At 49.6% G+C, this 11,341-nt stretch overlaps 1 protein-coding gene across 1 annotated transcript in view; it reads right to left on the minus strand.

The window, feature by feature from the left end:
- CERCAM (cerebral endothelial cell adhesion molecule) overlaps positions 1-9,453 on the minus strand; it is a 41,889-nt gene extending 32,436 nt beyond the window's left edge. Inside the window, exon 1 of the mRNA XM_060251369.1 lies at positions 9,159-9,453. Coding sequence (XP_060107352.1) covers positions 9,159-9,439 — 281 coding nt within the window. The 5' untranslated portion in view covers positions 9,440-9,453. The remainder of the gene's footprint in view (positions 1-9,158) is intronic.
- Positions 9,454-11,341: the final 1,888 nt, after the last annotated feature.

Raw genomic sequence — 11,341 nt, forward strand, 5'->3', positions numbered from 1 at the left:
ACATTTATGATTAAGACAACCAAAGAGAAAGGAAAACTATGAAGCTGGATCTTCTGGATGCAAGGAGGCACACGCTCTCTGACTGCTCCTCTCCAAAGAAAGCTGTATTCTACAACCTATGAACAGACGAGGCTGCCTTAAAACAAACCAGACAATCTTTCAGTCTAGCTTTATCTTGTCTTTATGGCTTCAGGCAGAGATGGGTCTTACCCAACACCTGTTCCCCAAGATCCGTTAACTGGAGATGCCAGGGATTGAGTCTGAGATCTTCCTCATGCAAAGCTTATGCTGTACCACTGAGAAGCGGTGCCTTTCCAGGAATCAAGTCAAGACCATCATCAAATCTGCAACCCAGTGCATTGCATAGCAGAGCCAGACTAGTAAAAGTCCATATTCATTAGGACTTTTATGGAGTTATTGGCAAGGCTGGCTTCTAACGCTACAAACACATCTAATCTGGAAGGAAACGCATCCTCATTCAGCTGCAGTAGCTCTGCACATTTCTCTAAACACCAGGCTAGAACTTCTGCAATTACAGTCTTTGGTCCTTTTCTCTCCCTGGTCAATTGCTTGAAATGACACGCTCCTTTTCCAAATGGCCACCACATCATCTCTGGTTATATTTATAGCTTTGTGGCCTGGGCTTTTTGCAGAAAACAAAATCTGCATGCGCTGGGACGTCTGCTTTCTAAGGACAGGGGCCCTGGCACAGCAGGATACTACAGGCTCCATTCCCAGCATATCCAGTTTAAATCACCTCCGGCAGCAAGTCTGAGAAAGAGCTTTCTCTGCTTGAGACCCTGGAGAGCTGCTGTCTGCCAGGGCAGGAAACAATGAACCCAGCCTAGCCTGACTTAGTAGAAATTAGATTCCTATGTTCATAAGGATAACTGAGCGTCCAAAGCAGGGGTACCCACTGGTACCTTTCCTGGTGCCTGCCCAGTGTATTTAAAAGCGAGCATGGCCAGATGAGGCTCCTGCCCAGCAGGGCTTCTGATTGGTCACTGGAGAGAAGAAGAAGACAACTGCAGATTTATACCCCACCCTTCTCTCTGCATCAGAGACTCGGAGCGGCTTACAATCTCCTATTAGCCAGTTTGGTGTAATGGTTAGGTGTAGTGGGTCAGCCATAGCTCTCCCCACTCCTCCACTTGCAGCTGCTGGAATGACCTTGGGTCAGCCATAGCTCTGGCAGAGGTTGTCCTTGAAAGGGCAGCTGCTGTGAGAGCCCTCTCCAGCCCCACCCACCTCACAGGGTGTCTGTTGTGGGCGAGGAAGGTAAAGGAGATGGTGAGCCGCTCTGAGACTCTTCGGAGTGGAGGGCGGGATATAAATCCAATATCTTCTTCTTCTTCTATATCTTCTCCCCCCTGTGAGTTGGGTGGGGCTGAGAGGGCTCTCACAGCAGCTGCCCTTTCAAGCATAGCTCCTGTGATAGCTATAGCTAACCCAAGGCCATTCCAGCAGGAGCAAGTGGAGGAGGGTGGAATGAAGCCCAGTTCTCCCAGATAAGAGTCCGCACACTTAACCACTACACCAAACCGGCTTGATTGTGCTGATTGGATTGGTTGTGCAGATTAAAATGGCTTTTTGCCTCTAAATGGAGGCTGAGGGAGGCAGATAAAATTTCTTGTAGGAGGCAGCCTCTCCAGAGGGCCACCCTATTAGTTAAATGGTCACCTTCTTTGGATAATTTTTCGTCAGGTTAATCTATCGCTCTCATGTATCTTCTGCACTTTTGGCGTTACATTGATTTATGTACTTATCTATTTGGTTACATTTTAGTCGATGTACATAATTTCATGCATGTTTTTGTTACATGATTTGCCACCATTGTAACTCTGAAACTTATTCAATCAAATGTTATCGGTTGTCGAAGGCTTTCACAGCTGGAGTCCATTGGTTGTTGTCGTTTTTCTGGCCGTGGCCATGGCCTTGACATTGTGAGACCTGACGTTTCACCAGCAACTGTGACTGGCATCCTCAAGCTAAGCTCCTCCATTAGCATGTCACGGCCCAGGAAGCTCCCACAAGATAATGACTCAGCCCTACCCCACCTGCCTGAGTAGATAGAAATTACCTGCCTACCGACTTCTTCTCAATTTGACCCAGAGAGAACTCCAGTTTTCTGGGTTACACCTCTGAGCATGCCAGTCACAGTTGCTGGCGAAACGTTAGGTCTCACAATGCCAAGACCACGGCCACACAGCCCAGAAAATCTACAACAACCCAAATGTTATAGGTTTTTAAATAAAATAAAATGGTTCCCATCCACCCCCCCGCCAGCAGTAGCAAATCTGTTGCATTTCTGCGAGTCCTGTTGGCCAACAGTGCGGTGGAAAGGAAAGCAAGGCAGTGGAGGGCTCTAATGCTTCCCACTGACCAAGTCTCTTGCCCTCCTTCAGCATGCTGTGTGGGGGGAAGTGGCTTGAAGAAATCAGACTACTTTATGCCCCCCACCTGGCGATCAGAGTTCTGACCTGGTGCTGTAACAATCGAGTGCAGGTAAAGCCCCCCACCGGGCTTCTGGTGTTTGTTCAATTATACCACCCACCCTTCTGAATCCCACACCCACAGGGGTGTCAAACATGCAGCCTGGGGGCCAAATCAGGCCGCTGGAGGTCTCCTCTCAGGCTTCCAAGCAACTGGCAGTCATCTGCTTCCTTTTCCCTCTCTTGCTTCCTTCTGCATCACCGCTGCTACCTCCTCCTCACTTCCTTCCTAGGCCTGGGAAGGAAGTGGGGAGGAGGCAAGGGCGGCACTGCTCTTTCAGCAGGTTGCTCACCGCTGCTGCCCCCAGAGCTGATCGTGAGTGCGTCAGAGGGGCATAGGAGCTGCCAGCCTCCAGCGTGGTTTTTCCCGCCAATCACCTGATTGGCGGGGGCAGCCTTTAAAGGGCCCAGGAGCGCGGCGCTTTACCGCCCCTTTCCTGGGCCTTAAAATTGTGAAAGGAGTGTGGAGGAGGAAAACAGGGATTTGCCTAGGGGGTGGGAGGCTGAACCCTAGGCAAATGCCCTGTTGCCTAGTGGGCGGGCCGGCCCTGTCCACAAAACGCCTGTATCTTGCCCAGGAGGCCCTTTGGTGCAGTCAGAAAGTTGTCACGCACCATCCCTGTAGTGTGATTTGGGGTTTCTTTTTTTCCTTATATTTTTAGTTGTGGTGTGCTCATGCGCCTGTGTACCTAGGTCGGTTTTCTTTTTTTTAAAAAAAAGAATACCAATGAGCGCCTAGAATGGATTGGCGGGTTCACACCGCCAATCTGCCTTGCTTGTGCACTCCCATGTTCAGACGCCCGTAAAGGCCGACAGCATGCAGCAAAAGAATCTGCTACCAGTTCCTAAAATGAGCACGTCTGAACTTGATTTTTTTAATCCGTCTGTGAGCCAAAAGTGCCGGTCTGGACCCAGGAGTGGCATTTCGAACCAGGGTCTCCCCCCACCATCTCTAACCATTATACCTCACAGTTCAGCCGTTCTCTGCCAAGTCCCTAATCTTACATCCCTGCTCAATCTACAATTAAGGTCAACAAAACAAATATCATTCTTGCTCTTTTCAACCATTTCTGACAAGCCAGGCACAGTGCGTCCAAAAAAACATCACAGTCGGGGGGAGGGGGAGGGGGGAATCTTCTAAAAAAGGAGAGAAGAAAGCAGGGAAAGGAAGGGCAGAAACCATCTAATAAACACCAGACGAAATAGCAGAGCTGGGATCTCAGATCCTGCCAACCGTGGCCTGGATTCATCTGCAAGACAGATGGAAATTCGTTCACGCTCTCTTTAAAAACGATTTATACTACTGGAGTAAGGTTTCCTACAAGCTAATAGAAAAAGACTGTAAAACACGCCTTCGAGGAGTAAGTATTGGAACAGGGGAGAAAGGGAAATCCCTGAATCTCTCTGGAGATGAACACGGGTAGGAAGAGAGATCTTGGAGAGCTGGCACCCTTGGAAGGGAGGGGGAATCTTGCAGGGCGACAGGGACAACTCTCTGGTTGTGGAATGCCATCCCCAAAGCTCACCCCTCCATCTGTCACCCCCAGAGCTTTTTTTGAGCAGGAATGCAGCACAGGAACGGAGTTCTGGCTGGCTTGGTGTCAGGGGGTGTAGCCTAACATGCAAATGAGTCCCTGCTGGGCCTTTTCTATTTAAAAGCCCTGTGTGGAATAATGGTGGCATCAGGGGGTGTGGCCTAACATGCAAATGCATTCCTGCTGGGCCTTCTCTATTTAAAGGCCCTATGTGGAATAATAGTGGCATCAGGGGTGCGGCCTAACATGCAAATGAGTTCCTGCTGGGCCTTTTCTATTTAAAAGCCCTGTGTGGAATAATGGTGGCATCAGGGGGTGTGGGCTAATATGCAAATAAGTCCCTGCTGGGCTTTTTCTACAGAAAAAGCCCTGGTCACCCCAAAGAAGAGTTTAGCATTAGTTCAAAAACTTTGCTAGCCTGGCATGTTGACCCAGTTGGCTTCCTTAAAAGGTCTGATCAGAATTAGTTGGCGTTTCTATACCTGAGGATCAGTACAGTCAGGCCTCAATTTGGGCACGAGCTCACAGGAGCAGATATTCAGAACCTCTAAATTTTATTCTACTTTCTTTCTCCCTCCCCCCCCCCAAAAAAAATTTGCTTCTGGGCTCATGTTCAAACCCCCATGTCAGAATTTTGACAAACTTTCTAATTTCCCCCCCACAAAAACTGGGAAAAGAACCAAAACATATAAAACCTACATCATGCCCCTGTGGCCACATAGGAAGAAGTAATTTTAAAAAGTATAATGGGAATAAGGTTTTATGATGACAATTCTAATTCAAGAAGCATTTTAAGGGAGATGCGGAGCTGATATAATTTAGTCCACCTTCCAGTGATGTCAGTGATGTGCTAATGAGCTCCAGCACCTCTTTTCCTATGAAATGGCCCCTAAATAGAGTGGTCACTATAACAAAAAAAAAAAAACCCTCAGGCCACACAACCCACTGTGTTGTATGGTAGGCCTCATGTTTACAAGAGAACATTTTGATTCGGGGAAAGGAGCACGTTAAAGAGAAAACAAAAGTCATTTTGATGAGATCCTGTTCTGCATCCAGAAGGATTGCTGCCAACTCAGCTGCCAAGCTGGAGGTCCCTTACGTTCCAAAGACATATCACAAAAGTTTGTAACGATTTTACAGGCAATGCAGCTCCCCCAGCAAAACACAGCACTCTCTTCTCCAAAAATCGCACTTTTAGACGAACTCTCAAGTACGCCTAAACTTGACACCCACAACCAATCAGCACGGAAAGGATGAAAAAGCACGCTCATAGGGATACTGAACAGGTCATCCTTGAATCAGGTAGGCACAGATCAGCTAGCTCAAAGTACCCCAGACTTTCACCCAGACCCTCCCACATGGGGCCAGCCCTGCCCCTAAGAAAACTAGGGGACTGCCTAGGGCGCCGGCCTTGTGGGGGTACTGAGTTGGGGAGGCACTGTGACTCAGTGATGTTATCAGTGGGGGGGGTGTGTGCCAGAAGTTAGCCTTGCCTAGGCTGCCAGACAGTCTGGGGCCAGCCTTGCTCACAGAGTTCTCAATTACACATTCCCATATTCCAGAGCAGGGGTGGCCAAACTTGCTTAACATAAGAGCCACATAGAATAAACATCAGATGTCTGAGGGCCATAAAGCATGAATGTCAGGTGTTTAGAAGCAGGCAGGCAGGCAGGCAGGCAGGCAGGAAGGAAGGAAGGAAGGAAGGAAGGAAGGGAGGGAGGGAGGGAGGGAGGGAGGCAAATAGATGGGGCAAGGTGGCGAGGTGGAAAGAAAGCAACTTTAACTTTAAATGCAATTCTCCAAGAGATTTAAAGAGACAAATGCCTTCTCCAAGTCAGCCGATGGGGCGGTTGGGGCTTCGACAGCCACACAATATTTGTGAAAGAGCCACATGTCGCTCCCAAGCCACAGTCTGGCCACCCCTGTTCCAGAGTTTAGAAAGAGAGTTTATGGGGCTTCTCAACAGGCATTCCCACACTTGCACTGCCAACAGACCCTGATTGTAATATGGACAGAGATCCCAATGTTTCATGCCGCAGACTATTCTACAGGGTTATTGCAGGAGGTGCTGACCTGGAGCACCCAGGCTAGCCTGATCTTGCCAAATTGTGGAGCCCTGGTTCGTATTTGAATGGGAGACTACCAAGGAATAGCAGGGCTACTATGCGGTGGCAGGCAATGGAAACTTCCTATGAATGGGTGCATTCACACACACTAAACCAGCGGTCCCCAACCCCTGGTCTGCAGACAGGTGCCGGTTCGTGGCCTGTTAGCAACCGGGCCATGAGTTATATAATTATTTCATTATATATTACAATAGAAGAGGAAGAAATTGGATTTATATCCTGCCCTCCACTCTGAATCTCAGAGCGGCTCACAATCTCCTTTCCCTTCCTCCCCCACAACAGACACCCTGTGAGGTGGGTGGGGCTGAGAGAGCTCTTACAGTAGCTGCCCTTTCAAGGACAGAGTCTCAGAGTGGCTCACAATCTCCTTTCCCTTCCTCCCCCACAACGGACACCCTGTGAGGTGGGTGGGGCTGAGAGAGCTCTTACAGTAGCTGCCCTTTCAAGGACAGAGTCTCAGAGTGGCTCACAATCTCCTTTCCCTTCCTCCCCCACAACGGACACCCTGTGAGGTGGGTGGGGCTGAGAGAGCTCTTACAGTAGCTGCCCTTTCAAGGACAGAGTCTCAGAGTGGCTCACAATCTCCTTTCCCTTCCTCCCCCACAACAGACACCCTGTGAGGTGGTTGGGGCTGAGAGAGCTCTCCCCAGACGCTACCCTTTCAAGGTTAATCTGCAAGAGCTATGGGTGAGCCAAAGCCATTCCAGCAGCTGAAATGGAAGAGTGGGAAATCAAACCTGGTTCTCCCAGATCCCAGAGTCCGCTCACGTAACCACCACACCACGGAAAAATTGTCTTCCACAAAACCGGTCCCTGGTGCCACAAAGGTTGGGGACCGCTGCACTAAACAACATGCTTTGCAACTGGATTTTTACTAAGTAAGAATGGCAAAATCCACTTGCAAAGGGTCACCGTGTGAAAACACCTAAGGTCTCGTGTCATAAAAACCTTATAGGGTCACCATAAGATAGATCCAGGTGGGCAGCCGTGTTGGACTGAAGCAACAGAACCAAGCTGGAGTCCGGTAGCACCTTTCAGACCAACAAAGTTTTATTGAGAACGTCAGCTTCCATCTGACAAAGCGTGCATGCACCCCAAAGCTTACGTTCTCAATAAAACTTTGTTGGTCTGAAAGGTGCTACCGGACTCCAGCTTTGTTCTAGGGTCACCAAAAGTGAGTCGCAACGATGGCGAAAATTTTATTATTTCAGCAGCCCCAGTCTGTAGCAGCAAAAGAAAGCAGCAGTCCACATGTATATTGAGATTTACAAACACCAGCACAACTTTAACAGAAAGGAAGAAGGCATTTCCATCCACCAATCTTGGTATCCAGCTCTGCAAAACACCATACAGACTATAAATTGCAGAAATTCACAGAACAACCAGTACATTCCACAGAACAATCAGTACTGTCAACAACCATCTTCCTTTTCTTCACACCCCTTCCAACCCTCCCAGCGATTAACACAGAACAATGGTCACATTCAACAGCCAGTTTCCTTAGCACTACCCTTCCAGGAAGCCCCACCAAACAATGGGCACATCCACAAACCTATTGCCCTTTCACCACACCCCCTCCAACCTAGAAATAGCAGCTCTCCAGCAGCCCTGGCCTCACTCAATGCACAGCAGCCAAGAAGGTCAGAGCGCCTGCTCCGGCTGCTCCAGAGCGCCTGCTCCGCCACTGAGGATGTTCTCCGCAGCCGAGAACGAAACATCTGGAAGAAAAACTTTCTCCAGTAGAACACGGCACTTGAGCCCGAAAGATTCTACAAACCCTAATGATGTTACCAGCCATGAAAACCTGAAATCTTTGAGTCCACATGTACTTTGGAGAATGCAAAGTTTTATTCCGGGATAAAGCTCAGAGATTCAAAGCTCCCATAGCTAGATCCCTAAACAAGGGGATGGAGACACCCCTACATTAGTAAGATGCCATCCTCCAGGCGGGACCTGGAGATCCCCTGGAATCACAGCTCATCTCCAGACAGTTCCCCAGAGAAAATGGAAGTTTTGGAGAGGGAACTTCATGGCATTGTACCCCGCTGAGGTCCCGGGCCTTCCCAGATTCCATCCCCAAATCTCCAGGAATTTTTTAACCTGGATCTAACACCTTCCCCCCCCCCCCAAATCCCCTGTTGATAGTCTATCCTGGTAACTCCACACGACAGTCAGGGTCTCCCAGTTACCCCAACACACACAAATGCTATACAGAACAAAGCAGGAGTCAAGTTTCACCTTTAAGACCAACAAAGTTTCATTCAGAACATAAGCTTTCGTGTGCTCCAAGCACACTTCTTCAGACAAGGAATCAGGTACAGTGAGCAGAGCTACATAGAGCTGGCAGGCAGTCGCTTAGAATGCAAAATGGTCCAAATGTAAAGTCCAATGACAGAATAGTAAAATTAACAACTTGAGCAAACCTTTGATCTGGGTAGCAGGAGCGTGAGAAACCAATCAAACGGAAACATGTCAAAATGTGAGAATGTCTGCTAATCGCTCTATTGTTGTAAGACTGGGTCAAAATGAGGGCATTTCTTTCTCAGAAGTTTTCCCCGTCCAACTAATTTACCTTTTAACATGTAACATATAGTTTGCCATTAGATGTAAAATACATTAAAATACAGTGGAAGATGGGTTTAAGTATCCGTAATGAGATAAACAGCCACTATCCCTATTTGAGTACGTCAATATGGCTAAAAAGAGAAATCCATTGGACAGCGATGTCCTTGTCCACCTCATTTACTTTTTAACATGTAAACATCATTCGAGTTTGCCATTAGGGAAAAAAAGAATCCACTAAAAGATAGTGAAAATGGGTTCCGGGTGTGCCATATGTACCCCCAAACCAGACACAGCCCCAAACTCAGGCCTAGGTTTCAGCCCCCTCTTCCCCCCCACCCCCACTGGAAAGCCATTCTTCCAGGGCTCCTCCTCCCCTCCCAAGCCGACCCCAGGGATCAGGGATAGGGGAGATTCATCGGGGACGGGCGGGCCCCCCTTACCAGATGGAGATGCGCTCTTTGGGGTAATCCAGGCGCTCCAGGGCCCCCAGGTAATAAGGCAGGGAGTGCTGGGCGTTGCGGGCCAGGATGGCTAGCACCACGGTGGGGAGCTCTGGCGGTGGCGGCGGCGGCTGCCCGGCTGGGGCCCCCTCCCTCCCCGCCGCCGCCGCCGCCGCCGCCGCCGCCTTGTCCTCTCCGGGCGCGGAGGAGACCCCCCGGGCGCACCCAAGGACCCCAAAGAGGGCGCAGCGCGCCAGAAGCGCAACTCCAGCCGCGCTCATGTTGGAGAGGTTGCAAAGTTAGGGGGGGCGGGGGGAAGGGAGAGAGTGATCGGGGCTGGGGAGGGGCGAGAGCCAAGGGGGAGGGCCCGAGCTTGGGGTTAAGGCGAGGGAATTTGATCCTTTGCCTTCGTCTCCCGCCTTCCTCCTCCTGCAGTCCCCGGCATGCCCTCTTTCTCTTTCCAAAACAGCGCTTTTCCACTTCCACTAGAAAACCTGCGGCCGGATTGAGGGCCACAAGTCAGCCCGGAGACTTCGAGCCAGTAGTCCCGTTCCTCTGAGCACGTGCAGGGTGCCTTTCTGCCCCACTCACAGTTGCCACAGCAGCTGGCCCCACCCGAGAGATCCTCAGAGCGAGGCCAAGCCGGGGCGGTGCAGATCCCCACATCAAGAAATCCAATATGCCGAAGACATTCTAAAAAGCCGGAGTTCGAGCTGATGGGGGTAAGGTTGCCAGCCTCCAGGTGGGGCCTGGAGATCTGATTTTACAACTGATCGCCACCTGGCAGAGATCAGCTCCCCTGGAGAAAGTCAGCACAAGAGAGAATCATGGACAAACAGACCTGAACAGGAAAAAAATCCGAGAAAAATAACTAACACAATCCTTGTTACACTAGAATTTCAATATCATCGTCGTCATTTACAGCTTTCAGCGGATTTAAAAATATCCTGAATGTATACTTATCTGAAAGAGCCCCATGGCGCAGAGTGGTAAAGCTGCAGTACTGCAGTCCGACCTCTCTGCTAACGACCTAAGTTCAATCCCGGCAGAAGCTGGGTTCAGGTAGGCGGCTCCAGGTTGACTCAGCCTTCCGTCCTTCCAAGGTCGGTAAAAGGAGTCCCCGGCTTGCTGGGGGGAAAGTGTAGATGACTGGGGAAGGCAATGACAAACCACCCCGTAAAAAGTCTGCAGTGAAAACGTTGTGAAAGCAACGTCACCCGAGTCAGAAACGACTGGTGCTTGCACAGGGGACTACCTTTACCTTTTATACCAGGGGTGGCCAACGGTAGTGCTCCAGATGTTTTTTTGCCTACAACTCCCATCAGCCCCAACCAGCATGGCCAATGGCTGGGGCTGATGGGAGTTGTAGGCAAAAAACATCTGGAGAGCTACCGTTGGCCACCCCTGTTTATCTGACTTGGATGAATTATTATTGTGAAAGTATTCATGAATTGTGTGGATAATAATAATATTGAAACTCTACTGTAACAAGGATTGTGTTAGTTATTTTCCACGGATTTTTTCCTGACCCCCCCCCCCCGGAGAAAATGGCTGCTTGGAAGGGTGGACTCTATGGCACTGGACCCCCTTGAGGCCCCTCCCCTCCCCAAACCCCGCCCTCTCCCAGATCCACCCCAAAGCCTCCAGGTAACCCTAGGTGGAAGGCTTTAAATTGGGACATTTCCACTTAAAGGATGTGAACTTTTTTAGGAACAGGGAGCCATGCTGGTGAAAACCACCGCCAACTGGGGCTCCCCCAAAGCGGGGGTGGTTCAGATCCCATCTGTCTAGCCCAGCAAATTCCTTCCAACCGAAATCCCCTGGGGAGGATTTTTCCACATCCCCTGGTCACCCTGATCATGTTTAGGTCACCCTGAACAAATACATCTCTGCCTGTAAACGGCTGTGATGGCTGTGAACGGGCTTAAAGAGGATAAGAAGTACCTAATTTCAGGAAATTAACCGTTTATTTAAAGCAGTAGTTTGTTGTAAAAAAGTCTCTGAACTTAAACATCGCTGTTCTTACGGAAGTTATATGGGTTAGATTAGAATCCACAGCACCTTAGATATCACAGGCTTTTTTTGTAGAGAAAGCCCAGCAGGAACTCATCTGCATATTAGGCCACACCCTGAGAAAGGCAGAAGGCAGAAGAATTGCAGATTTATACCCCGCCCTTCTCCCT

This window comes from Heteronotia binoei, chromosome 12 (assembly GCF_032191835.1).
Source record: "Heteronotia binoei isolate CCM8104 ecotype False Entrance Well chromosome 12, APGP_CSIRO_Hbin_v1, whole genome shotgun sequence".
Lineage (NCBI taxonomy): Eukaryota > Metazoa > Chordata > Lepidosauria > Squamata > Gekkonidae > Heteronotia > Heteronotia binoei.